Source organism: Malurus melanocephalus, unplaced genomic scaffold, assembly GCF_030028575.1.
Source record: "Malurus melanocephalus ecotype Western Australia unplaced genomic scaffold, MMel_1.1 scaffold_1122, whole genome shotgun sequence".
Lineage (NCBI taxonomy): Eukaryota > Metazoa > Chordata > Aves > Passeriformes > Maluridae > Malurus > Malurus melanocephalus.
Window position 1 is genome coordinate 50765 of NW_026624354.1, and position 25176 is coordinate 75940.

General features: G+C 59.9%; 3 protein-coding genes across 3 annotated transcripts in view; 2 read left to right on the top strand and 1 right to left on the bottom strand.

Moving 5' to 3' along the window:
* Positions 1–3732: 3732 nt before the first annotated feature.
* PIK3R2 (phosphoinositide-3-kinase regulatory subunit 2) lies at positions 3733–19834 on the top strand. The gene is made up of 16 exons (XM_057387063.1): positions 3733–3946; positions 6933–7657; positions 11559–11651; positions 12027–12089; positions 13073–13204; positions 13405–13606; positions 13843–13928; positions 14216–14321; positions 14417–14515; positions 14650–14830; positions 15042–15167; positions 15451–15593; positions 15792–15968; positions 16166–16237; positions 16438–16608; positions 16961–19834. Exons 2-16 carry the CDS (start codon positions 7318–7320, stop codon positions 17151–17153), a joined length of 2184 nt encoding a protein of 727 aa, XP_057243046.1. The 5' UTR covers positions 3733–3946; positions 6933–7317; the 3' UTR covers positions 17154–19834.
* A 1298-nt stretch (positions 19835–21132) lies between these two features.
* IFI30 (IFI30 lysosomal thiol reductase) lies at positions 21133–23028 on the top strand. Its single transcript, XM_057387066.1, has 7 exons — positions 21133–21352; positions 21975–22154; positions 22223–22297; positions 22372–22467; positions 22535–22687; positions 22756–22824; positions 22908–23028. The coding sequence occupies exons 1-7, from the start codon at positions 21212–21214 to the stop codon at positions 22971–22973; spliced, it is 780 nt and encodes a 259-aa protein (XP_057243049.1). The 5' UTR covers positions 21133–21211; the 3' UTR covers positions 22974–23028.
* Positions 23029–24086: 1058 nt separating this feature from the next.
* Positions 24087–25176, bottom strand: part of LOC130586289 (la-related protein 6-like) — a 17195-nt gene continuing 16105 nt past the window's right edge. The window contains exon 6 of the mRNA XM_057387064.1: positions 24087–25147. Within this exon, the coding sequence (XP_057243047.1) occupies positions 24233–25147 (915 nt within the window). The 3' untranslated portion in view covers positions 24087–24232. The remainder of the gene's footprint in view (positions 25148–25176) is intronic.

Below are 25176 nucleotides of genomic sequence, written 5' to 3' on the forward strand. Positions count from 1 at the left end.
TCGTGAGGCAGCCTCGAGGATGTGCCCGGACCCTTCGGGAAGTGCCAGTGCAGGGTGTCCCGCTGGCAGGGCAGTGCCGCTGCCCTGTGGCTTCGCCGTGGTGCCAGGGCTGTGTGCCCCGATCCCCTCCCGGGCTGTCCCTGTCACCCCACGGTACCGGGGCTGTGTGCCCCAATCCCCTCCCGGGCTGTCCCTGTCCCCTCCCTGTGCGCTCCTATCCCCCCCACCTCCAGCTGTCCCTGTTCCACTCCCTGTACCTGGGCTGTGCCCCCCGTTCCCCTTCCGAGCTGTCCCTGACCTTTTCCAGTGTCCTCCTGCTCCCTCCAGGACCCCCCGAGCTGTCCTGTCCCTGTTCAGGGGTTGTGCCCCCTCGATCCCTCCGTCTGCATCCCAACAGTGCCAGCATAGATTCCTTTGTGCCACTGTCCCCACTGTGGTGACAGTGCAGGGATTCTCAGCACGGTACAGTCCCCATTGCCGAGGGTCTTGGGGACCCTTGGGGGCTGTGGAGCCAGTAAAGAGTGGCCTCTGAGGGTCCCAGTTCTGTTCCCCCTGCCCGGGGGCAGTTTGGCAGTTCCCAGGCTGGAGTTGGTGCCCCAGGGATGTGCCCAGTGCAGCCCGAGGGTGGCTTTGCTGTCTCAAGACAGTTGTCCCCAACCCCTGGCTCTGAGATGAGCCAGCCCACCGCTTCCCAGGGAGGTTGGTCACGGCATTTCTTCTCCTCCTGTGTGGATGTTTCTCAGCCCCTTGAGGAGGAAGATTCCCATGGTCATGTACCTCCCAAATTGGGGGTCTGTGATCGATGGGAGCTAAAGCCAGGGGACAAGCCTRTCGAGAAATGAGAGCCGTGAGGAGCTGGAGCGGGCCCAGCGTTGCCTTTCAATGGAGCCATGGCTGCCTCTCCTCCCATTAATGCACGGCTTTGATTTCCCAAGCAGCTCTTGGAGCCACTGGGGAACTGGCCCTGTGACTTTCTCTGTGAGAGCAGAGAATGGGAGACAGCTGAGTAAATATAGCCTAAATCACTGCTTTCCTGGCCATTCCCCCACCCTTCCCTGACATGCRAAGGGCTGGTGCGTCCCCGAGGCTGAATTGGCCTCTGCTCTAGCCTTCCACGGTGTGGGAAAGTCCAAARCCATGGTTTGGTTTCTTTGGTGACTCTCTTTTGACGTGGGCAGCTCGTGCTTCCATCTGCCCRCGCGGTTCGTGGCACGGACTTGTTTCTCCTCGAGCTGATCCCTGCCCCAAAACCCCCCGTTCCCAACTGGCTGGAACGAGGTTTTAAGCACACGGAAAAATCCTTTCTGCCCGCAGTTGGGTCTCGCTTGGACAAAAGCGCTGGGTTGGAAGGGAAAGCGCGGCTCAGCTGGAATGTGGCGAGGAGCAGAGTGGTTTGCGGAGCCAGTTTGGAGCCGTGTCAGAGCTCCGAGTGCCGGGGTGTGTTTACAATGAAAAAGAGTATTTATAATATCGAGGGCTCTTTTAATTCCTCTGGGAATCTCTGGAGCCGCAGCTCGGAGCTGAAGTAGCYGGGTAATGGAAGATAAAAAGCAGACAGAGGAAGAGATGGTGGATTTCTCAAGTTGGAAGGTCTTGGCTTTCTCACCAATATCCAAATCGTGCTGGTCTATTAACTTGGGTGCTTTTTACCTCATCGGTTACTTCATGTGATTGCTGAGCTGTGCAGAGCTGCTAATAAATCATATAAATTCCAAATACCCTGGGGAATGTGATTTTAAGCAGATAAGTTGCAAGAGCAGTTGGATTTTTTTTTTCATGTACTCAGGTTTTTTTTAGAACTGTAATTTTTTTGCCAAAATCCAGCTCCTGGGTTTCTATATTCCTAAAGCCAGCTCCATGAATGCTCCTAAAATGGAATTAGTGTGTTCTTGCTGTGTGGGGGATGGTGTAAGAGCAGCCTGGAGGGAGGTGATGGGGCTGGTGTTGGGTGCTGGGTYCTTCTCTGCTCGCTGCCAGCAAATAAAAGTCCCTGGCCGAGTATAAAGCTCTTCTAGGTAGGAGGAGGAATTTTTTGAGGTGATTAAGAGAGAACAAGCTTCAGCTGGAGTAAGTTCAGTGTCGGGAGAAGCCTTTGGACAGTATGAAAAGTCTTGGAATAGGTGTGCAGGTGGCCTAAGGTGCTCTTGTGCTGTCCAGCTCTGAGCAGGAGGTCACTGGGACCTCCAGTGGTCTCCCAAAAGTGAGGAATTGTCCCTGCAGGGACTTATGCATGTCCCTGCTAACCGTGACATTGACCTTTCAGTGAAATACTTCAGATATTCCTTCACTTCCTCGGGCTTTGATGAAGCAAAATATTTCATGAAACTCGAGCATGAGCAGTAAATGCTCTGTGTCCCTGGAGAAGGGTGGCTCGTGGCTGTGGGCAGGAGCTGCTGCTCCTGGGGATCTGTTGCTCCTGGGGGGCTGGAAAGCATTTCTGGGGAAGAGAAGAGGTGAAAATGGTCTCGGCTGTCCCATGCCTGGCTCGGGCAGAGCTCAGGCACAGCTCCCCTCCTCCCCTGCAGCTTTTCCCTGTTTGGAAGGAAATACCAGCTGGCTTGGCAGCGCCGTGGCCAGCCCGGGCTCCAGCTCTCCCTGCTCCGCTGGCCGCTTCCCCAGGGGCAGCTGCTGGAGCGTGTCCAGCTCCGCTTCCCGCCCGCACCAGCTCCCTGCGGGCTCTCCGGGCTCCTTCCCCCACAGCTCCTCGTGGCACTGCTGCCTCCTCCACAGCCTTGCTCATGGCTCCAGCCTTGCGAGTCGTTTTTCCAGTCATTGTTCTGGCTGGGGAGGGAGCCGGCCCGGGAAGCTGCCTGGGAGCTCGGGGATTTGCTGTGCTGTTTGTGCTGRTTATAAATCAGGGGTTGCCAAGCTCTTGCCCTCTCTCATTCTGCCACTCGGTGCTGTGGGTGCTGGGGGGCACAGTGTGACCTGTGACGTGCTTGGCACTGCCAGCTTCAGGAGCTGAGGCCATCAGAGCTGCCCTGGCTGCCTGGGTCAGGAGTACGTGATGCAGCAGCAGATGTCACGATGGCAGGCAATTCCCTGTCCGTTTTCATTCCCATCCATCATGGCATTGTTCTATTTTCTCTTTTAATTAAAGGAAAAGTTTGTTCTTATTGTCTGTAACTTGCGTTTCAAAACTCGATATGGCGTCTGTTTTCCTCGATGAGGATCTGATGCAATTTGGAAAGGTTGTGTATACTTTTGCGAGCATATTCTTCTTTTAAATATTTTTATGCATTCTTTCCCCTCACTGGAGGGAAAGTAACTCTCGGTCTTGCTTCAAGTCAAGCTGCACTTTGAACTGCGTTTGGAACTGGGTTAAAAAGCACAGGAACCACATTTAAAATGTTAAGATGCTTTTATTTATGTGCTGGGCACAGACAAAAAGACTTGTAATGTGTTTTTTGTTTCAAACCGATGTATTAAACAAAGGAAGTATTGACAGCAGTTAATGAATCGAGGGATTGTTTCTGGGCGCTGAGATAGATTTACCAAAGGTATTTAGCTGTCTGATGCATGGGATTTTCAGAGCAGCCTAAGCAAGTGCTCGCCAGCACAGACACACGAGGTTCCTCTCTGAGAGCCGAGCAAACCTGGAGTTGGGCCCAGCCCAAATCTTTTGGCAAGGTGCTGCCTCTCTCCTGCTCCGAGGTGTGCTTCCAGCCGACAGGCTCGTGCGTGTCCCGGCCTCTCAGCTCTGCCTTCCCTCTGCAGAGCTGTTCAGGGCTTTGGGAAGTGTGCATTCCCAATCCCCAGAGACTGGGTCAGCTGCTCTCCGAGGGTGCAGGGCTTCCAGGGAAGCCTCTGGCAGGACAGAGGACGACTGTTTCCCCTGGAGAGGATGGTGCCGGCATTAACCATGAGGATTTGTTTCTGCTGCAGGACTCCTCACCCATGCTCACCAGCACCCAGTGCCCMCAGGGGCTGAGCGTGGGGAAAGCAGGTGAGGCTTCTGCAGGAATAACCTGAGTTGTCTGGATTTTTTCACGTGCTTAGTGACCCACTGGGACGTGGAGAGCTCGGTGGCACAGAGCTGTGCCTGCCTTCCCACCCCAGGGARGAAGGCTGTGGAAGGAGTCGGTTGGGAGAAGCTGCGGGACCTGCTCTTTGGAGACACTCGGTGCTCCCGAGTCACTCTCTTCTTCCCACCCCTCCGCACAGATCTGCTTTTAAAAGCTACTGAACAAGTTTGCCAGGCCTGAGCGTTTTGTCCTTCCAGCCTCTTCGGCTGCACCAGCTTGTCGGAGGCGCCTGGAGTCGGGGCTGGGATCTGCGGGTGGAAGCTGGGGGGTGCCTGTGGGGGAGCATCGACCCCATTAAGTTTGGATTCTGCCTTTGGGTGCACTCTGGGGTCTGTCCTTTACAGGAGGAGCCACTCTGGGGTCTGTCCTGTCCAGAGGAGCCACTGTGGGGTCTGTCCTGTCCAGCAGGAGCCACTCTGGGGTCTGTCCTGTCCAGAGGAGCCACTTTGGGGTCTGTCCTGTCCAGAGGAGCCACTGTGGGGTCTGTCCTGTCCGAGAGGAGCCACTCTGGGGTCTGTCCTGTCCGAGAGGAGCCACTCTGGGGTCTGTTCTGTCTGAGAGGAGCTGCTCTGGGGTCTGTCCTGTCCGGGAGGAGCCACTCTGGGATCTGTCATGTCTGAGAGGAGCCACTTTGGGGTCTGTCCTGTCCAGAGGAGCCACTCTGGAGTCTGTCCTGTCTGGGAGGAGCCACTTTGGGGTCTGTCCTGTCTGGGAGGAGCCACTCTGGGGTCTGTCCTGTCCGGGAGGAGCCACTCTGGGGTCCGTCCTGTCCGGGAAGAGGGGGAGCCGTTGGCACCGTGCCCAGTGGGCAGTGGCCACTCAGGCCCTTGGCAGTCAGACAGTGCCCCCGGCACTGCGACTCCGCTCTGGGGGACCCTGACAGGCAGCACTCAGAGGGGCAGCCAGTAAGCCTGGTGATAAATCTCTCTTTATGCTCTGGATTATGAAGTAATATTTTCCTGGCTGGGGCTGGTTGGATTGGGGAAATGCGGGCACTGCTGCRAGTTCCTTGCAGCCGCCATCCCAGCATGGTGGGAGCTTTCACAGCGGCCGTGCTGGGATGTGCTGCTCCCCCCAYGAACATCAGAAACCTCTGTAGGGTCTCTCCATGAATTCTGCAGTCTGGTGTTGCTCCTGGAGTTCTGGAGAAGCTCTCCAGCAAGCTGGATCAAGCTCAATCCTGTTCCCCACCCGCCTCTGGCCGCAAGTGCCTCACCTCCCCGCGGGCAGTGCCTGTTCATTCATGGCAAAGACAGCCCTGCTGGGACGCCTGCCCGAGCTCAGGCAGGCGGTGCGGGCTCTGGCTGCTGCACAGGTTTCCTGTGCCATGGCCTCTTTGTGCCTTTTGTCCTTGTCGAGGGAAGGAGCCCTGGTGCCAGGCTGGAGAGCCTGGCTGTGGAGCAGAGGTGGGGCTGGCTCCTCTTGGGGTCTCTCCCCGATCTCAGACTTTGTGACAGCACGTGCAGCTGTGGCGGCACGTGCAGGTGTGGGGACACGTGCAGGGGTGACACCACGTGCAGGAGGAAAGGGGATTTGTGGCTGATACGAAGTGTAATGTGTTGCTGGCCCAGAAGGGTTATTTTGAAATCCTGCAGATCTCCGCCGTTAGTGCCTGTCACAGAGTCCAAACCAGCGGTCAGAGCACCTCTGGCTTTGTGCCAYGCTCAACTGTTCRCTGATYCCTCTGGGAAGGTTGTCCTGGCTCYCTTTGCCTCCTTGCCTCCCTCTGCCCATGCTCCCACAGCCCTGAGAAGCACCTTCCTGCTCGTTAATAGTTTTCAGATGAGACTCGAGACTTTGAGCTGGGTTTGGTGGTTTCTGGGCCAAAACAGCTCAARCCTTTAACAGGACCTGCAGGGTTTCAGCAGGCCCAGGGTGTCCCTGGGAAGGCTGGTTTCTGGCTGCCCCGGTGCCTTGTAGGTCCGGTCCTCGGCCACATGCCACTTCTGCGGGAACCAGAACTCTGGGATTTGCCTGAGGGAGGTGGAAAACTGGCCTGTGCAGCCAGGAGGGGATGGGAAAAGAGGACGTGCCTGGCTGGTGGGAATGTCCCAGCTCGTACGTCTCTTCAACAACATGTTCTAACCCAGGTTTATTCTTTTTGGTGGATTTCTGGGCAGGGCAGGCAGCATATTCAATTTCTCTCTGAATAGCTGAAAGGCAGTTAGGAGCTCTAAGTAGACTTGAAGGCTTCTAAAGATTATTTTAACTCTTCTTGCCTCCATCTCTGCGAAAAGAACCCATGCCTGCACTTGATGCTGTTGCTGCTTTTGAAAAGTTCAAAAATTGACTTTTTGCTCAGAGCAAAGCTTTGAAGTGCTGCTCTGTGGGAATGGCAGCACATCTCGAAAGCCTTTTGCTGAAAGCTTGGTTAACCTACATTTGTGGGCAGCTCCCTTCAGAAGATGCCTTTGTGGGGGATTGCAAGGCGAGATGTAAAGGTGAACTGTGAAATTTAATCGATTTAACAAGGGAAGGTTAAATCTGTTTGCTCTGCTCCCATTCAGGGCCTGCAGCTGGTGGGTGTGGGGTCRCCCTTTTCTGTATGCAAAAGTTATCCTGCATAAAGGCTGTTTTGTCCCACTTGTTGTCTCCTTGTTTGCATAAGTGCTGTGAGGAGGGTACGCTGAAGGAGCAGGGGTGAACCTCTTTAAGATGCAGAGCTGGTGCCTGGCTGTAGCAGAGAGGAGGCAGCGTTCCTGCCCACAGCCACTGGCTCCAAACTTGCTTTTGGGAGTGTAAATCGGGATTAGCATGGCCTGGTTGGATCCAGGGCTCAGCAGCAGCTGCTAGGCAGGAGAGAAACGAGTCCTGCCTCTCTCAGGTGAACTCCTGGTTTGAATGTTGGCGTGTCTGGAGGGTGTGGGGTGCCTGGCTGTGCAGTGACAAGTCTTCTTCTCTTTGCAGGCATTGGGAAGGGGAAGGCAGTGTACCACACCAGTCCAGGCTGGAAGCCTACTGTACTTTTCCTCCCCAGACTCCAAGAGACTGGCTTTTTTGGTGAAACAGGCCCTGATCTCGGGTTTCTTTGCTGCATGCCCGCTCACCAGTGCTGGATTATGTTTGTCTCCTTCTCCCTTTGCTCCATAATTTGGTTGAATCGTGGTTTCAAGCTGAGGAAAAGGGGCTGCACCTAAGCTTGCCCGGGGCACCCAGACCAGGCTCCTGCGGTGCCAGCTCACACATAAACAGTTCAGAGTGCTGATGGGGGAGAGCTGCCTCTGAGRGCCCTCCTCTCCCACCTGGACCGTGCTTCCTCACCCTTCAGAGCCCTTCTCCCCCAGCAGAGAGGATGGGCAGCACCGACGGCTTCCAGTACCGGGCKCTCTACCCGTACCGCAAGGAGCGCGAGGAGGACATTGACCTGCTGCCCGGGGACACCCTGGTGGTCAGCAAGGGGGCCCTGCAAGCCTTGGGCTTCAAAGACGGAGATGAGCAGACCCCCAACCAGATCGGGTGGATCCTGGGCGTCAACGAGCGCACCAAGCAGAAGGGAGACTTTCCAGGCACCTACGTGGAGTACGTGGGGCCGGTGAAAATCGCCGTCCCTTCGCACCGGCCCCGAGTGCAGAGACCCCTGCCCGCCACACCGGGGGCCAGCGGCTGCCGGCTGCCCGAGAATCTGGAGCAAGGTAAGTCCTGCTGAGTTCCCTGTTGCTCCAGGACACCTCCAGTGTGTGACAGATGAGAGTGTGTGAGTGGCTTTGTGGAACAGCGGTGAAGCCTGTAGCTTCACAGCACTGCAGTCGAGTCATCTGGGGGCTGTGGGCTCACACTCAGTCCAGCCCAGAGAAAAGCACTTTGTTCCTCCAGCTGGTCAATGTGCTCAGTGGGGCAGGCTTTGTCCCACTCTTACCTCTCCAAAATCCTTCTCTCTCTCTGCCCTGCAGCTGGCCAGGATCCCCATGGCCCCTCTCCCTGCTAGGCTGAGTTTTGCCAGGCTCCCTCCCTTCAGGATAAGTCCTGACCTCTCCCAACCACCACCTCCCCGCCTCTGCAATGCCTGGGGCAGTGCTCCCTGCCAAGAGCTGYTCAGCCCCGCTGAGAGACACAATTACTTGTCTCTGGGCAAGAGGAGAAAAGTCAGGGTCTAAAAGAGTGCTTCTGAGAACTGGAGCTAATTGCTTGTCTGCCTGGCAGCCTGCCCTCCCCGCGGGTCGCCGAGCCCTCGCTGGGGCCGGGCAGCCACCCCGGGGCTGGGCATGRGCTGTGCTGCACCTGCGGCTGCCTCCCAGCCAGCCTGGCCTTGGCACGGACCCGCTCCAGGGGAGCCAGCGTGCCTCTGCCCTGCCTGTGGAGCTGTGGCAGCTGCCTGCTCTCAGCCTGGCTTTTTGGCTCCCAGGCATGTAAACTCTGTGGCAGGGGCTCTGCAGCCACTGGGTTCCCCCCATCTATTCTTCCTTCTTGAGACCCCCACCTGCAGTGCTGAGTCTGAATCTGGAGTCCTCAGCAYASAAAAGATGTGGAGCTGGTGGAGTGAGTCCAGGGGAAATGCTCYGAGGGCTGGAGCCCCTCTGCTCTGGAGCCAGGCTGGGAGAGCTGGGGGTGTTCACCTGGAGAAGAGAAGGCTCTGTTGTGGCCTTCCAATATTTAAAAGGAGCTTATACAAAAGAGGGGAGAGGCTTCTTATACAGGCAGATAGCGATAGGACAAGGGGGAAGTTTTAAATYAAAAGAGGGAGAGATTTAGAYTAGATGTTAGGAAGAAATTCCTGACTGTGAGGGTGGTGAGGCCCTGGCACAGGTTTCCCAGAGCAGCTGTGGCTGCCCCATCCTGGAAGTKTTCCAAGTYAGGCTGGATGGGGCTTGGAGCAACCTGATCTMATGGAAGGTGTCCCAGCCCAAGGCAGGGGGGTTGGAACTGGGTGATCTTTTAAMGTCCTTTTTGATCCAAACCACTCTGGGATTCTGTGAGGGGCGACAGCCACRCTTTGCCTTCCCGTGCCTTGCAGAAGACCTCGTGCTGGTGCTTGTGGGAGGAGTGGGGTCAGCAGCAGGAGCTGGAGGGTGCCAGGGAACGCTCCCAGCTGGCAGTGCCTCACCCTCCCCATCCCTCTGTGCCTGGGAGCCACGGCTGCCCCAGCAGACGCTTCTGGCTGCGTGAAAACACCTCTGGGGTCTTACGAAACCGGGGCTGTGGGGCTGGTGCAGCTCCCTGCAGCTGCCTCCGGAGGGGCGGCCCCAGGAAACATCTCCGCAGGGTGGGAATGTGGCCGGGCCCTGCGTGCAGTTTGGGTTGGCAGCCAGAGCCTGACCTGAGTCATCCCGCTCACAACCTGCCTTTCCAAGAAAGCAGCTCCTCCTGGGAGCCGGGGATACGCTCTGTGCTGGGCTCTGTGCTGGATGTGCCAGCTTTGCCTGCTTCCAGCCCGGCGCTCCCTTGGGTGCTGCATTTCTGCCTTGGGTGCCTCTCCCCTCTTCTCAAGGTGGGTCTGGGTGGGCAAAGGCACCGGTGGGGTCTCTGGGAGGTGGAACAAGATAYGTGCCAAAGTTCCTGAAACACAGAAAAGGCAAATTTGGGAAGGAAACCAAAAGCCAACCTCTCTGCATCCTGCCTGAGGAGAGAGGGTGKGGGGTGYCAGGGTACGTGAARGCAGTGCCAGCCCTGTCCCTGTYCCCTCTGGGTGCATCCCCAGCCTCCACTGTGGGCACAGGCAGGGCAGGCAGTTCAAACACCCAGAGYCATTTTACACTCAGCCTGCAGATTTGATCCCCATGTGGGCCATTCACTTAAGAGCTGGACTCGGAAGATCCCTTCCAGCCCAGGACATTCTGTGATTCTTTAATTCTGTATTCTGCTGGGGAGACACATTTTTGCAATGGAAAAACCGTATTTGAGCCAAASCCGTCTTATTTCTTCATGATCTGCACTTCAGGAGGTGCAGAGCTGTCTCCTGGCTGCCCCTTGAGGTTCCTTCCCTGCTTCCCGGGTCCTGCCCTGGCTGGCAGGGACTCTTTGGCCCCTCAGTGTCACTGGTGGAGCAGGGCCAGCGCCACACCTGTCCCACAGCCCGCAGCAGGGCCGGCCCCGCGGAGCGGCGAGAGCCGGCGCGTTCTGCCAGTGGATTTACGAGCTGCTGGTGTTTGCCTTCCGCCGAGAACACGAGCGGAAAATGCGGCTCGGGAATATTTCCGCAGCTGCCCGGGCCGTGCTGTGAGCAGCCTTGTTCGCGGCGGCCCAGCCCGGAGGCCCGGCAGGCTCAGGAGCCGCTGCTGGCTCCGGCTCTGTGCTTGACAAAAAAAGACAAGCTGCTGCCTGCTGAAGCAGCACATTCCCGGCCGGGCCACGTGGGCAGCGCCAGTATTTACTCTCCCTTCAGCCCTTCCCAAGGGTCAGGCTGGGAGCTGCCAGCCTGGAAGATTGCCTGCAGCTTCCCCACCTCGACCCGCTCCACACTGGGCCCCTGACCGTGCCCAGGGGCTTGTTCTGGTGTGGGATTGCATCCCCCTTCCCCAGCAGCACAGAGCTTCTGGGTGCCTGGCCCGTGTTTTTCCCTTCCCATGGCTGTTGGGTCTCCCCACGGGGCCGTGGGTGCAGCAGGCCGAGCTGGGTGCGCAGTTCCAGCTTGCTGCGCTTCGTGGTGAGACCACACCAGGCGAGTTCGGGTCAGATCCATGACAACGGAGCTCTTTCGCAATGGGGAGCAGCCTTTTGGCTCTGCCTCTGCCGAGCAGAGAGTGCTGGGTGTCCTCACCCACCGCGGGCTCTCTGGGCTCTGCTGGGTGCTGTGGACCGGCCTGGAGGAGCCTCCTRCACCGGCTGGTGCTGCTTGGGAAGCAGGATGGAGCCTGGCACTGCTCATCCTCCTCCAAACCTCCCTCTGGCAGCTCCTCAGCCAGACCTGYGTGCTCCTGCCCCAGCATGCTTCTGCCCAGAGCCAGAACCTCGAGATTTTCTGGAGGTGGCGGTGAAATACCACCCGAGACGGGGCTGTAGATCCCCCGGGATCGGGGGGCCCTGGTCCCGTGCCACGGGCTGCCTGTGCCCTGTAGCAGCTCACACAGAGGCCGTGGGCTCACGGGGAGGGGGAGGCACAGGGCCGGTTTCCATGTTAAACGAGCAATCAAGGGCAGGAATTTGCTGACATGGCGTTCTGTCTGAATCGCTGGATTAATCACAGCTCACCACGACGAGCAGAGCGAGGTCCCTGGCCCCGCTCCTCTGCCAGCYCTGCGCAGCCCCTGTGCTGGGCAGGGACCCAGCGCTGAGCTCCAGGAGCCCTGGTAACCCCTGTGCTGCCTGCCTGGGGGGTGCGGGTCCMCAGGGGGATGGGCTCTGTCTCCGAGCCTCTGCAGGGAGCAGCACAGATCTCCCAGTGCACACCCAGTCCGGGCTGGAGCTCAACAAGTGCTGTGCTGGCATCTGGGCAGGTTGCTCGCAGCCTCCTTGCTSTGTTTGCCTGGGCCACGGCCTCGCAGCAGGGGCCATGTGCTTCCTTGCTGCCCTTGGGAGCTGCCTGGGCTGTGCCTGGCCCAGCTCTGCTGCTGAGGGCTGAGCTGGTGCTGAGCCACTCTCTCCCTCCCTCTCCCCCAGGGTCTCCTCTCCCGGACTTGCAGGAGCAGTTCAGCCCTCCCGAGATTGCTCCGCCGCTCCTGGTGAAGCTGGTGGAAGCTATCGAGAAGAAAGGTAAGGGGGGATGCTGAGCACTGRGGGGGCTGATACACCCCAAAACCCCACAATGAGAGCTGAGCTCTGTGGGACACACGGGACATAGCTGCTCTCACGTTCCTCCCTGAGGCCCGGGAGGGTGATGGGATTGAGCACCTACACACAGTGGGTGGGTGCTGGGGTTTGGGAAGCGCTTCCAGCCTGGATCTGTGCCGTAGCAGAGCAATGGGGCCACTGAACCGGGTGTGCTGGGGGCCAAGGGGGCTGCGGCAGCCTCTGCGGGGGGTTGGCTTGGACAGCAGCCAGGCCTGGTTGGCCGTGCCACAGCCACCGGGCTGCTGGCACCGAAACAGTGCCTGTGCCAGAGCTGACAGCAGTGCCCCCCTTCCGCAGGGCTGGACAGCGAGATGTTGTACAGGACATCTGGCTCCGAACTGAGGCAGGCGCTGAGAACCGGTAAGAACCAGCTCTGCGCGGTGGAGGCGAATCGGCTCAGATGGAGGAGATTAGTGGATGTGACAGCGCCAGCAGTAATGCAATCCAGGCCGGGCTCGCCTGTCCCCRGCAGTTCCTGACTCCCGGCACGCTGCCTCTGGGGCTGGGCTGTCCCGTCACAACGCGTCCCTGTCCTGCGTGGAAGGGATGGGATGGGATAGGATGGGGGATTCTTGGCACCATCCACGGGGGGCAACAAAGGGGTGTGGGGCAGGCAAACAAGGGAAGCCCTGTGCCTGTCCCCTGCTGTCTTTGGGATGCTGRTGGGTTCTAGGAGGCTTCTCTGGCTCTGTCACACCACTAATGAGCAGGGGAGGGAGGATGTCTCAGCTCAGCTTGGTGGCTGCAGCCGTGGCTCCGCGCTGCCGGCAGCTGATGTCTCTGCCGGGGAGCCTCRGGAGCCGTCTGCCTCTCGGCTGGGCTGGGGCCTCATCCGGCACCACACTGGCGAGTCCCCTTGCACAGACATTCCTGCAAACCCCAGGAACTGTGCTGTCAGCCCGGGCTGTGCTCTCGGGGCAGGCTTTATGTGCTTCTCAAAATCCTGCGTTCGAGGGAGGTGTTTTCCCTGTTTAGCGTGTGGCTGCTCGGTCTGCACTCGGCTCTGCCGGCAACGGGGAGCAAAACTCTCACCCGAGCTGTGTGTGCCCACAATTCCTGTGTTGGGGCTCAGGGCAAAGGGTGTGGGCATCCCAAATGACCTCTGCCCTCTCCCAAGGAGACCTGCTGGGGTTTCCAGACCCAGCTCATTTCTGGGGTGCATTTCCAGGCGTCCTCTGTCACATGGGCTGCCCGCGGGCTGCCTGAGCTCCCTCGTGGTGCCGTGTCCCGTGATAGCTGGCTGGTGTGTGATGGTTTCTGGGATGGGTRTTGGCAGCACCAGAGCTGCTGGTTGGGTGCCCAGTGCCGTGCCCACTTCTCATGGGAAATGTGTGCCCTGGCAGATTGGACTCTGGGTGACCTGGAGCCCCTGGACGTGCACTCCCTGGGCGAGGCGCTGCGAGGTTACCTGCAGGACCTGCCCTCCCCCGTGGTGCCGGTGTCGGTGCACGGAGACATCCTTCGCATCCTGCAGGGTAAGGCCCTCCCTGGCTGCTTTGGGAATGGGTGGCTGGGCAGGATGAACATGTTTGGGGCACTAAAATTAGCCCTGYCCCTGTGGGGCCTGGCACAGAGCCCCCGCTGCTGACAGCGCTCCCGTGCTGTGACGCAGCCGGAGCGTGGACAGTGGTGCCGGCTGTCCCAACTCTTCCCTCGTGTCTTGTTCTCTCCCCAGAGATCCCCCAGCCAGAGAATTGCCGGAAGCAGCTGCTGCTGGCCCTGGAGTCGCCTGCGGTCCCGCTCCAGAACACGCTCACCCTGCAGTTCCTGCTCCGGCATCTGGGGAAGGTATCGCAGCAGGCCGAGAGCAACAGCCTCCACCCTCGGGCCCTGGGAGAGATCTTCGGCCCCCTTCTCCTCCGGCTGCCTGGCGCCAGGTACGTGAGGCTTTCGGTTCCGGCGCTGTTCCCAGCACAGGACAAGGAGTCCAGCCTGGAAGAGCAGGGCTGCTGGGCTGCACATGGGATTTAACTGCTGGCAACACATAGAGCAGGGGCAGAGCCCTTGCTGCTCTGGCAGCTGGGGTGAACCAGCTGACCCCAAGGGACACAGGAACAGGGCCGTGTTCTCCCCCACTTCTGCTGTTTTTAACTTGCCTCCCCTCTCCCTGCAGCCCAGAGCTGAGCCCTGACTTCTCCGTGCTGTTTTTGGAGACACTTCTGCAGACGAAGGAGCTGGAGCCAGAGCAGTTGCCTCCAGGTACTGAGATACCCCTTCCTTGGGGCCTGCGGTGCTGGCATTTGTGGGTGTGGAGTCTCTGCCCCCACAATTGGGTTGCCGAGGGCATTTGGTAGCCCAGCTGTGCCTGCAGGCTGGCTCAAGGTGTTGAGCTGCTGGAGATGTGGCTGGAGCAGCTCTGGGCAATGTGGTGGCCAAGGGGCCTTCCAGGGCCAGTCACTGCAGGGAGAGGACTCAGCACTACAAGGCATTGCCAGTGGGTAGCTGGGATTTGGGCTCACGCTGTCTCAACCCTCCTCCTCTCACAGCCCTGCCTCCCAAACCGCCGAAGCCAAAGCCCAGCGCAGCCAGCCTGGCCAACGGCAACAACGCGCCCTTGCAGGACGCCGAGTGGTACTGGGGGGACATTTCTCGGTAAGGGAGTGACTGTCAGCTCAAACCTGGGGTGCCCTGTCCATCAGGGAAACCTTGAGGCCACCTCACAATCCGTGACAATCCCGTTCTTGCAGGGAGGAGGTGAACGAGAAGCTCCGGGACACTCCAGATGGGACCTTCCTGGTGCGTGATGCCTCCAGCAAGATCCAGGGGGAATACACACTCACGCTCAGGTRGGGCTCTGGGATCCCCTGGGACCCTCTGGGTGCTGCCCTTCAGACACGTCCCTGTGCTGGGATGCCGAGAGCTCTGGCTGGTGCAGATTTTGGGGTGGTGGTAAGCGCCCTCTCCTCTCCCTCTGCTGCAGGAAGGGAGGCAATAACAAGCTGATCAAGATCTTCCACCGGGAAGGCAAGTATGGCTTCTCGGAGCCCCTGACTTTYGGCTCAGTGGTGGAGCTCATCACCCACTACCGGCACGAGTCACTCGCCCAGTACAAYGCCAAGCTGGACACCAGGCTGCTTTACCCCATCTCCAAGTACCAGCAGGTGAGGCCTGTGCTGCAGGAACAGGGCTGGCAAGCACAGCCTGAACYGGGGGCATTTGCTCATCCATCCCTGCTTCTTGTAGATCACAATGTCCCATCCCTTTCCCCGTGTGCTGGAATGTTCTGTTGTGGGGTCATGGACGTGTGCAGGGCCGGTGGGGTTTTGTGGGACCAGCTGGAGCAGGTCCTGACCGAGGCTGTGCCCGTGGCAGGACCAGGTGGTGAAGGAGGACAGTGTGGAAGCTGTTGGGGAGCAGCTGAAGGTTTATCACCAGCAGTACCAGGACAAGAGCTGGGAGTACGACCTGCTGTACGAGGAGTACACACGCACATCCCAGGTAYGTGGGCATGGCTTTCCCTGGGGGCTACCTGGGCACCCTGTGGGCTGCTCTGTCACCCCCTGAGCACTGGCAGCCACCCTGCTGTGCCCAGGGAAGAACAGAGATTGGGCCCTGCTGCCCCGTTTGTCAGCTCATGGACTGGAGGGCACTTCCCAGAGGTTGGGCTTTGATAAAGGGGGATGTTTTGCCTGCAGCAAGGACTGAGCTGCTTTGGGGAAGGGGAAAGARGGAATGCAAATGTGCAGCAATGTTCCTCAGCGCTCTCTTCTCTCCTCCCCAGGAGCTGCAGATGAAGAGGACAGCAATCGAGGCCTTCAACGAGACCATCAAGATCTTTGAGGAGCAGTGTCAGACACAGGAGAAGTGCAGCAAGGAGTACATCGAGCGCTTCCGRAGGGAGGGCAACGAGAAGGAGGTGCAACGGTGAGCATGGGGGTGGTGGTGGCCTGCCCTGCCTGGAGAAGGGYTCCAGGGGCTGCAAGATCCTCCTGGCTCAGCGCAGAGCCGAGGCACGCGGACTCCTCRTCTCTCCAGCAGCGTGCTGTGGGCTGGAGCTGGCAGGCTGCCTCCTCYGCCTCCCCCACGCTGGCTCACAGCCTGAACCTCCCCTCCATCTCCCAGGATCCTCATGAACTCGGAGAAGCTCAAGTCTCGCATCACAGAGATCCACGACAGCAAGATGAAGCTGGAGCAGGACCTGAAGAAACAAGCCTCGGAGAACCGGGAGATCGACAAGCGCATGAACAGCCTCAAGCCAGACCTGATGCAGCTGCGCAAACTGCGAGACCAGTACCTGGTGTACGTAGTGCCCCTGCAGCCCGGCCYGGGAGCCATGCAGCTGCCTCCTCCAGGGCTCCGGGGCTGGTCGGACCGGCTCGTAGCCCGCTCGGGGCGGGAGCCGCTCCCTCTGCGCGGCCTCGGGGCTCGGCGGGTCCGGCAGCGGCGGCTGCTGCCCTCTGGTGATGGCCGCGCTCAGCTCTGCTCTCCTCCCCCAGGTGGCTGACGCAGAAGGGTGCTCGGCAGAAGAAGATCAACGAGTGGCTGGGTATCAAGAACGAGACAGAGGAGTGAGTGTCCTGCTCGTGTGCTGTGGGGTTTGGGGGATGTGGGAGCACAGCTGGTCCTGCCTGTGCTGCAAATCCCAGCTCCCTGGGGGTTGAGGGTGTCTTTCCTGCCAGATGGGCAATGGCAGCTGGCAGTGTGGGGAATTTGTGGGGGCCACTCCCCCAAATTGAGGGAATCTGACCCTGYCTGTCCTCGATTGCAGTCAGTACTCCATGATGGACGATGAGGAGGAGCTGCCCCACCACGAGGAACGGACGTGGTATGTGGGGAAGATCAACCGTGTGCAGGCAGAGGAGATGCTGTGCGGGAAACGGGACGGCACCTTCCTGATCCGGGAGAGCAGCCAGAAGGGGTGCTACGCCTGCTCCGTGGTGTGAGTACCCCTGTGGGGATGGGGTGGGATCCATGGAATGGGATGGGATCCATGGGATGTGATCTGTGGGATGAGATGGGATCCGTGGGATGGGATCCATGGGATAGGATGGGATGGGATCCATGGGATGGGATGGGATGGGATCCATAGGATGCAATGTGATGCGATAGGGCTGGCCTGGGCTGTGTTCCCACATTGCTCCACCCTTCCTGTGCCAGATGCTGGCGGTGACAGCTCCCATCTGCCCTGGTTCTCCTGCCAGGGCCAGGTGTATCTGGGCTGCTTTGGTGGCCCTGCTTGTGCTCCTCTGTCCCTGTGCCACCGCTGACCCAGGCCCGTGTCTCCCTGGCAGGGTGGACGGTGACACCAAGCACTGCGTGATCTACAAGACAGCGACGGGCTATGGGTTCGCCGAGCCCTACAACCTCTACGCCTCCCTCAAGGACCTGGTCTTGCACTACAAGCACACGTCCCTGGTGCAGCACAATGACTCCCTGAATGTCACGCTGGCTCACCCGGTCCTTTCCCAGCCACCAGCCAGATGAGCAGCCCATGCACAACACAACAGCTGCCTTCAGCTTCTCCCCAGGGCGCYGCTTTCTGGCTCTGGACTCTTGCACCCTGTATAGTTGAGTCTCTGTGCTCCTGCTCCTTCAGAGCCTCTGAGATGTCTGTGACCGTTCCTGATGTCCCTCTTGGTCAGTAGCTGAAACCCGTGTTGGCTGATGGGACAGAAASGCTGGGCTGTTGATTCCCAGCGGGCTCCGGCCTCTAGGAGGTGGGATCCAGTTGTGATTGAATTGCTGGGGGCAAGCAGAGCCCCCTCCCCTTCCCTGATAAGCAGGTCAGATCCCCTTCTTGCTGGCAGGTCGCCCCGCTACGCATCACTGTAGAGCTTTGGTTCCYGATCCCTCGGTGCTGTGACCGAGGGGTTCCCTGCCTGGACACGGGAGGAGGCAGAGGAGGCTCCACCCAGCGTGTGCATCCTTCACTCTGGCTTCCCTCAGTGAYCTCGCAGGCTGTGATGGTGTCTGGTACGAGGGGTGCTGCTCTTGCATGCAGAGACATTTAGGAAGGAGAGACCTCATCCTCCACGGGGCTCCCCGGCTGAGATCCTCGCTCCGTGCTGTGCCCAACCTCRCCACCATTCCCTCTTGTCATAACCACCTCTGGAGTGTTGCTGCCTGGCCAGGGAGGATCTGGTTAGCCTGAATCTCCCGCCTTAGCTATGCCAGCGAAGCTGTGAAATCCCTGTTGGTACCCGTGCTTTTCCTGGCAGGATCTGYGGGATGCACAGCCCGTCGTTCCCGGCCGCTTTCGGTGACTCTGCACACGTAACCCGTTGAAGCTGACTGTAGCTCTGTAAATATGGTTCTTTTTGTGACCGGTTGCTCCCCTGGTGCTGGTGTTTGCTGAGCCCCCGGTGCCACCCCCAGCGTGGGCAGCAGCTGCCAGGCTGCCACAGCCCCGGGCCCTGCAGCTGGAGCAGGAGAGGGCYGGAGTCCAACGCACACTACGAGCCCTACATGGAATGAAGGACCTCCCTGCTGCAGGAGGACACGTCTGTGGGGCCCAGGGAATGCTGAAATGGATCTGCATGATGGGGAATTACGTATGCAAAGCACTTACAATCGTGGGTACTGTATGGGGCTGGGCAGCACTGCCCACCACAGCCGGCTGCTGCGGGCAGGGCGCTGTGTCCGAGCTCAGCGGGCCCCAGGGCAGCCCAGACAGGCCTGGAAGAGCTTTAAAAGCTGAGCTGGGAGTTGAGGCCGTGGTGGCATTTGCTTCCCTGCCTTCTCTGGGATGTYTGGCTGGAGGAGAGCGGTCTTGGTCCCCTTATTGGCCAGAATGGCTCGTTCCCCCTCCTTGGGACAGGCTGGTGGATGCCGTGGACTTTGGCGCTCCTGTTTCACGTCGCAGCTCGGGTTCTGCCGGATCCCTGGGGTGCTCTGCGCTCGTGCTGTGCCTGCATCCTGTCCTTGATGTGCCACCTGCATCAGGGACTGCGCTGTCCCTCCCTCCCCGGCCAGCTCTGCTGCTCGCCTCGCTCTGTTCTGGTCCCAGATCCTTCTGGAGCTTGGCTTGCTGGGATAAACATCCCATTCCTGYAGCTTGTGGCAGCTCCATGCTCAACTGTACAGCCCCCATCCCCTTGCTCTGCTCTGCATGCCCTCCCCAGGCACTGGGCCTGGTTTTGGGTCTGGTTTGTCAGTGTTTGGTGCTCAGGTGCAGGTTGGAGCTGTGGGGGCCCGGGACAGGCTGTGCTTGGCTTTGGGGATCGCTGGGGAAGGCTGCCAGGGATAATGAAGGGAATAGTTCAGGGCACGTGAGGGATGAGGGTACGTGGGAGTGGGGTGGGGAGGTTGGGTCCTCACAGCTCCCTCCAGAGCCTCCTGCGATCTGAGGAGTGGCTGGGGGAGCTGCACCAGCACTCCAGAGCTCTGTCACTGTCCCACTCTGCTGACAGGGGCACCTTTTGAACCTGGGGGGCTGCACCAACCCTCAAAAGTTTTGTCACTGTCCCACCCCGGTCACAGGGACACCTTTTCAGCCTGGGGGGCTGCACCAACACTCCAGAGCTTTGTCAGTGTCCCACCCTGATCACAGGGGTACCTGTTCAACCTGGGGACTCTGCTGCTCCTGTCCCTGCCCTTCCAGCACATCCCACAGCACAGGACAGGCTGCAGGGGATGGGATCCTCAGCCTCTCACCTCCTGGGCTCCACACTCCCCCACCAGCCCCYAGTGTGACCTTGGGGCCAGTCCTGGCAGGGGAATCTGCCCCTGGCTCATGCCGGGACCTGCTGAGCATCTGGAAGAGTSTCAGCTTGAAGCTGTCACCTGTCASCACTCGCTTGGTGCTCACCTGGCTCTGCTGCCCAGGGAAATCCCAGCTTCTCTTTATCCCTTATTTTTATCCTTTTGGCTGAATTTCTGTTGTTCTCCCCGTGCTGTCCCTTCCTGCTGCCCCGCCACACCCAGGGGGTGTCACTGTCACCCCTGTGCACTTCCAGCACTGCCTTCCCTGTCCCTGGCAGGGCTCTGCCCGCACATTCTGTGTACGATGGGGAGGAAGATGCCCTTCCCCGGGGCTGCCTTTCCCTGACGGTGCTTGTTCACTCGGCTCCCCGAGCAGCAGCGGCCTTCCCCTGCTCTCCCCGGGGTGGAATCCCAGCCCGGAGCTCCCCCAGCATCAGCTCGTTGTGATTTGTCCTTTGCTGCTTTGGCTCGTTCTGATCCCGGCCGTGTTTCGAGGCGCCGGGCCGTGCTTTGCTGCTTGTGACCCCCACGTCCCCCAGCCTTGGCTCTTCTGCTCCCCAGGGCTCAGTTTGGGGTTTGTCCCTCCGTGTCCCCGCTCGGGGGGCTCCAGGCTCCCCCGTGTSACCCCGCCAAGGGCTCTGGTGCCAGCGGAGGCTTTGAGCTCGGAGAGGACGTGGCGGCTGCGTGAGGTTTTAGTTTCTAGGTATATGCAATAAATAATCCGCCCCCTCGAGCTGTCCGTTACCAGCAGTAGTGCTCTCTGCTCTTTCTGTTGATGTTTACTAATGTAAACCCAGTATTTGTTACTGTAAGAGGATTTTTTTTTTGTACGGTACTTCGAAAAAACCCACAAAAACAACCAAAAAAAAAAAAAAAAAAAAGGAAAGAAATAAACAAGAGTTAATGAACCAGGCTGCTGGATTGCTGTGCGGGGGTGTTACCGGGGCTGTGCCCCAGTTCCTGGGCTGGGTGCAGGATGTGACCCACGCTCCAGGATTGTGCTCCCCACGTTTGTAGGGCTGGGGCACGTGGGGCCAGGGCTGAGAGACCAAAAACAGAGGGGGAACTGCGAGGCTCCTCCTCAYCGGGCTCCAGAACCGTGGATTGCGCTGGGCTGCACCCCCTTCCTGCACCCGGCACCCGCCCCACCCGGGGCTCTGCTGGGCCCGTGACCCCGCTCGGGGGACTCCACGGTGGCTGTTCCACGCTGGGATCGCTCCCGTGGGCTCTGCTGAGGCCATCCCCGTGCCCCTGCTTGGAGGACTCCACGCGTGGCTGCTCCACGCTGGGATCACTCCCGTGGGCTCTGCTGGGAACCGTCCCCGTGTTCCTGCTCGGGGAGCTCCACGCGTGGCTGCCCCACGCTGGATTCCTCTCCCTTGGGCTCTCCTGGGAACCATCCCCGTGTTCCTGCTTGGAGGACTCCACGCGTGGCTGCTCCACGCTGGGATCGCTCCCGTGGGCTCTTCTGAGCTCCGTGTCCCCGTTCGGGGAACTCCACGCGTGGCTGCCGCACGCTGGATTCCTCTCCCGTGGGCTCTGCTGAGGCCATCCCCGTGTCCCAGCTCGGGGAGCTCCACGGTGGCTGCCCCACGCTGGATTCCTCTCCCGGACCTGTCCCAGCCTGCGGGGAAGCGGCGGCTCGGGGCCGCTCCCGGGGACAGCGGGGACAGCGGGGACGCGGTGGCCGGAGCCGGGCGGCCCCACGTGGCTCAGCAGCGTCACAGGAGGCGGTGGCTGGGGCGGCAGGAAGGGCAGGGAGGGCGCCTGGAGGCGGGCACGGCCCAGCTTTAAAAGTCCTGGCTGGGACGGGCTCATTTCCGCGTCCCCCCAGCGTCCTGATGGCCCCCGCGGTGCCGCTGGCTGTCCCGGCGCTGGTGGCCCTGGTGGCCTTGGTGGCCCCGGGGCTCGGCGCGGCCCCCGGCTGTGATTACCCTGCCCACCGCTGGTGCAGCTCGCCGGACACCGCCGCCGCTTGCCAGGTCAGAGCCGCTGCTGCTGCCGGGGTTGGGGACGGGGACAGGGGCAGGGACAGGGTCATCTGGCACGCGGGGACACGGCCCGCCTGCCCGGCAGCGGGAACCGGGAACGGGGTTGGGGCATTGCCTGGCCACGGTACCTGGAGCAGCGCTGGGGCACGGGCTGTCACATCGGCAGGGATGCTCCGGTGCCACCCGGGCACTGCGGGATTCCCCAGCATCCCCGGGCAATGGCTGTGTTCCTGCCGGACCCCGAACCCAGCCCCTCCCGAGCTGCCGCGGGCACTTCTGCTTTTTCCTTGTAAACCGGCTTTTTCTTTTTGTTATCCTGCCCCAAACAGCAGTTTTCCCTGGCAGAGGGTGCCGAGCCATCCCCCCACCCCGGCATGTCCCKGTCTAAATTTGTTTTCCTCTGAAATATTTTGGGGAAGTTCTGGTGGAACGCCCCGCGCTCTGTCAGCCACGCGCAGGATCCCGCGGYAGCCGGAAACCCCCGAGCCGCTTTCACTTCCCTCCAGCCTCATCCCCCTTCTTCCCCGCACATCCCAGGAGCTTTCCCCAATCCCTGCAGACACTGGGACAGGGATCTGCATCCCCGTGCCCCCCGAACCCCTCCCGTGTGCAGGTGCAGAGCCGCTGCCGCAGCCTCCCGCGCCCCGCCGCCGCGCCCGTGGAGCTGACCCTCTACTACGAGAGCCTGTGCCCGGCCTGCCGCGAGTTCCTGGTGTTGAAACTCTTCCCCACCTGGCTGCTACTGCCCTCCGATATGCTCAACATCACCCTGGTGCCCTACGGCAACGCCCAGGTAGGAGCCGGCCCCGCCGGTGCCGCGGGCGCTCGCCCCGGCCCCGCTCAGACCGGTCGGTCCCRCAGGAGAGGAACGTCAGCGGCAAGTTGGACTTCCAGTGCCAGCACGGYCCCGAGGAGTGCTTGGGCAACATGATGGAGGTGACGGTCCCTGTCCCCGCGGYGCTGGCATGGGGGGGATCATCGGCTCCTCACCGCCCGCCCTGTCCCCGTAGGCCTGTCTGATGGACGAGGCCAAGAACTTCAGCACCTACTTCGCCGTCATCTTCTGCCTGGAGTCGGGCAGCTCCGTCACCAAGAACCTGCAGGCTGTAYGTCCCCCTCCTCCCCCGCCCTGGGGGCTGTCCCCATCCCCCTGACCGCCCCCTGTGCCCGCAGTGCCTGCAGATCTACGCCCCGGAGCTGGACAGCGGCCGCATCGCCGCCTGCGTGCAGGGGGACGCCGGGGTGGCCCTGATGCACCGCAACGCCCAACTGACTGAGGCTCTGCAGCCCCCGCACCAGTACGTGCCCTGGATCACCATCAACGGGGTATGGCACGGGGTCAGGGGGGGCTGGGCACCCCGGGGACACCCTGACTGACCCCCTGTGCCCCGCAGAAACACACAGACGAGCTGCAGGCACAGGCGGAGGCCTCGCTGCTGGCGCTGGTTTGTCACCTCTACCAGGTGGGACAGGGATCTGTGGGGACAGCGGGGTTTGGGGACACATCCCCGTCCCTGCTGGGGCCCTACTGGCTGCTCTGTGGCAGGGGGAGAAGCCCGAAGCCTGTGGGGGCTCCAAGGCCCCGAAGATCCCGTCYGGCTGCAGGCACTGAGGGACGGCATGGGAGCACCAGGGAGAGGCCAATAAAAAGGATATTTTTTTTGGAAAACACCAGGATCTGGAATGGTGCGCTGGGGGAATGGGGGTTTTACCCCACCAGAGTGGGGAGAGGGAGCTGGAAATTGAGACCGGGGAATGTCCTGTTCCAGATGTTCATAAAGAATCCCCTTGAAGCTTCCCAGGGATCTCTGCTGAGCCCCTCCCTGAGGAGCARAACATTTCCTCTCTCCAGGTCTTGGGGTGCAGCTCAGGTGCCCTTTTTCCTCCTCACACTGACAGCATTAATCTCAAAATCTCATTAATTAATCCCATTAATCTCAAAATTGCAGGAGYACTGGGACTAATCCCAGTTCCCACCAGTCCTTCTCCCTTCCCCAACCTCCAGGTTTAGGACAGAYTCTTTCCTGGTGGCTCCCTGAGTATTCATGACAAGAAATTCTCTTCCCCAGACATCAGGAATTCCCCATTCCTGAGGCCATTCCCAGTTGGGGTTTCAGAATCTGAAATCTGCCATAAGGACATGAAATTCCTGCCCCAGACAATTCTCCTCGCTGCCTGTAGAACAACTCCTCAGTGCTGGGGTCTGGGTCAGTGATGAGCACCAGCTTTGTTTTCCATCCCACTCACCCTGAGGTTCCCTCCTTCTCTTGGGTGAATGCATCTCAAGGAGGRGAAAGACCTCGAAATATGGGGGGAAAAGAAATGGAAAAAACAAAACAAAACCCCAAAGAAACCCACTCCAACAGACAAAAAGACCCACCTGAAAAAAAAAAAAAAAAAAAAAAAAAAAAAAAAAAAAAAAAAAAAAAAAAAAAAAAAAAAAAAAAAAAAAAAAAAAAAAAACACCCCCCCCCCCCCCCCCCCCCCCAAAAAAAAAAAAAAAACTACAACCAAAAAAAAACCCCCAAAAAACCAGAAAAAAAGCACAGCATCAGCCAGAAAGTGCCTGGAAACTTCATCTCTCTTTTTTGCCCATTTCTCACCCAAAACCTGGACACCAACCCCAGCTCTGGGCCCTGGGCAAGCACATCCCACGCGGCACGAGCACAGCACGGCGCGGCTCCTGCTGCTGCTCAGCCTCTGCCTCGAGCATCGTCCTCGCCCCAAAACTTCTGTCCCCTGGATCAGCTGCACTGCCACTGCCCACAGCTCTCAGGGCCATAGAAGGTTCTTCTGCTCGAGAGAAGAAAGGAAAAAAAATAAAGAAAAAAAAAAGAAAATAATAAACGCTAAAGCCAAATCGGAAGGATCTCAGCGCCGGAGGACGAGCTCTCCTCTCCCGAAGCTTTTGGTGCTCTCGGGGCTGCGGGGCAGGGTCAGGATCCCATCCCACAGGCTGAGGGGCTCGGACACCCACTGCTCTGCCAGGGGACACGCGGAGGGAGCTTTGGAAGCAGGAGAGAGCCCCCAGGGTGTCCAGATCCCCTCCTGGCGCCTCTCGGTGCCGGAGAAGCCGCCCAAGCCCACCCCGAGCTCGGGGAAGCTTTTGCTGCCGAGGCGCGATCCGATGAAAGCGCTGCCATTTCCAGCCTTGAAATCGCTGCCGGGCCAGGTGGGTGCCACCAGATCGCTGCTCAGGAGGAGGGACGGTGACCCTGAGGCGTCATCCGAGTCTGGGGAGCTGCTGGGCAGCGARCCCTCGAGGCTGCGGGGGAAGCTGAGCCCCGCCGCCGGCACATTCCAAACCCGCTCCGCCTCCGCATCCCACTCGCCTTTCTTCTTCCCCCACTTGCCRCCCAGCTGGACCACCCTGATGCCGTTCCAGTCGTGGTGGCCGAGGCTCTCGAAGGCTCTGCGGGARCTCTCCAGGTTCTCGTACTCCACCAGGGCACAGCAGCGGTTCAGCAGCTCGGGGAATCGCGCCGAGTATTTGCGCACGTCCGAGGGCAAYCTCCGGCCCGGCCGCAGGATGCGGATGGAAGCCACGGCTCCGAAGGGGCTGAACATCCTGGTGATGGTCTCCAGGAAGCTCCTGTGCGGCGGCAGGTCGTGCTGGCGGGGCTGCAGCTCCCAGGCCAGCAGCAGTTTGCTCGGGGGGACGCTCAGCAGGTACTCGGGCACGGGGAGGCGMCGCCTGACTTTGGTGCCTTCTTTGTTCACCTCCAGCAGCGCCGAGAATTTGAGGGCGTAGAGGGTGAGGCGCCAGTCCCGGGTCAGGTATTTCACCTGTGGGGAGAGGGTGAAATCCCCCTTAG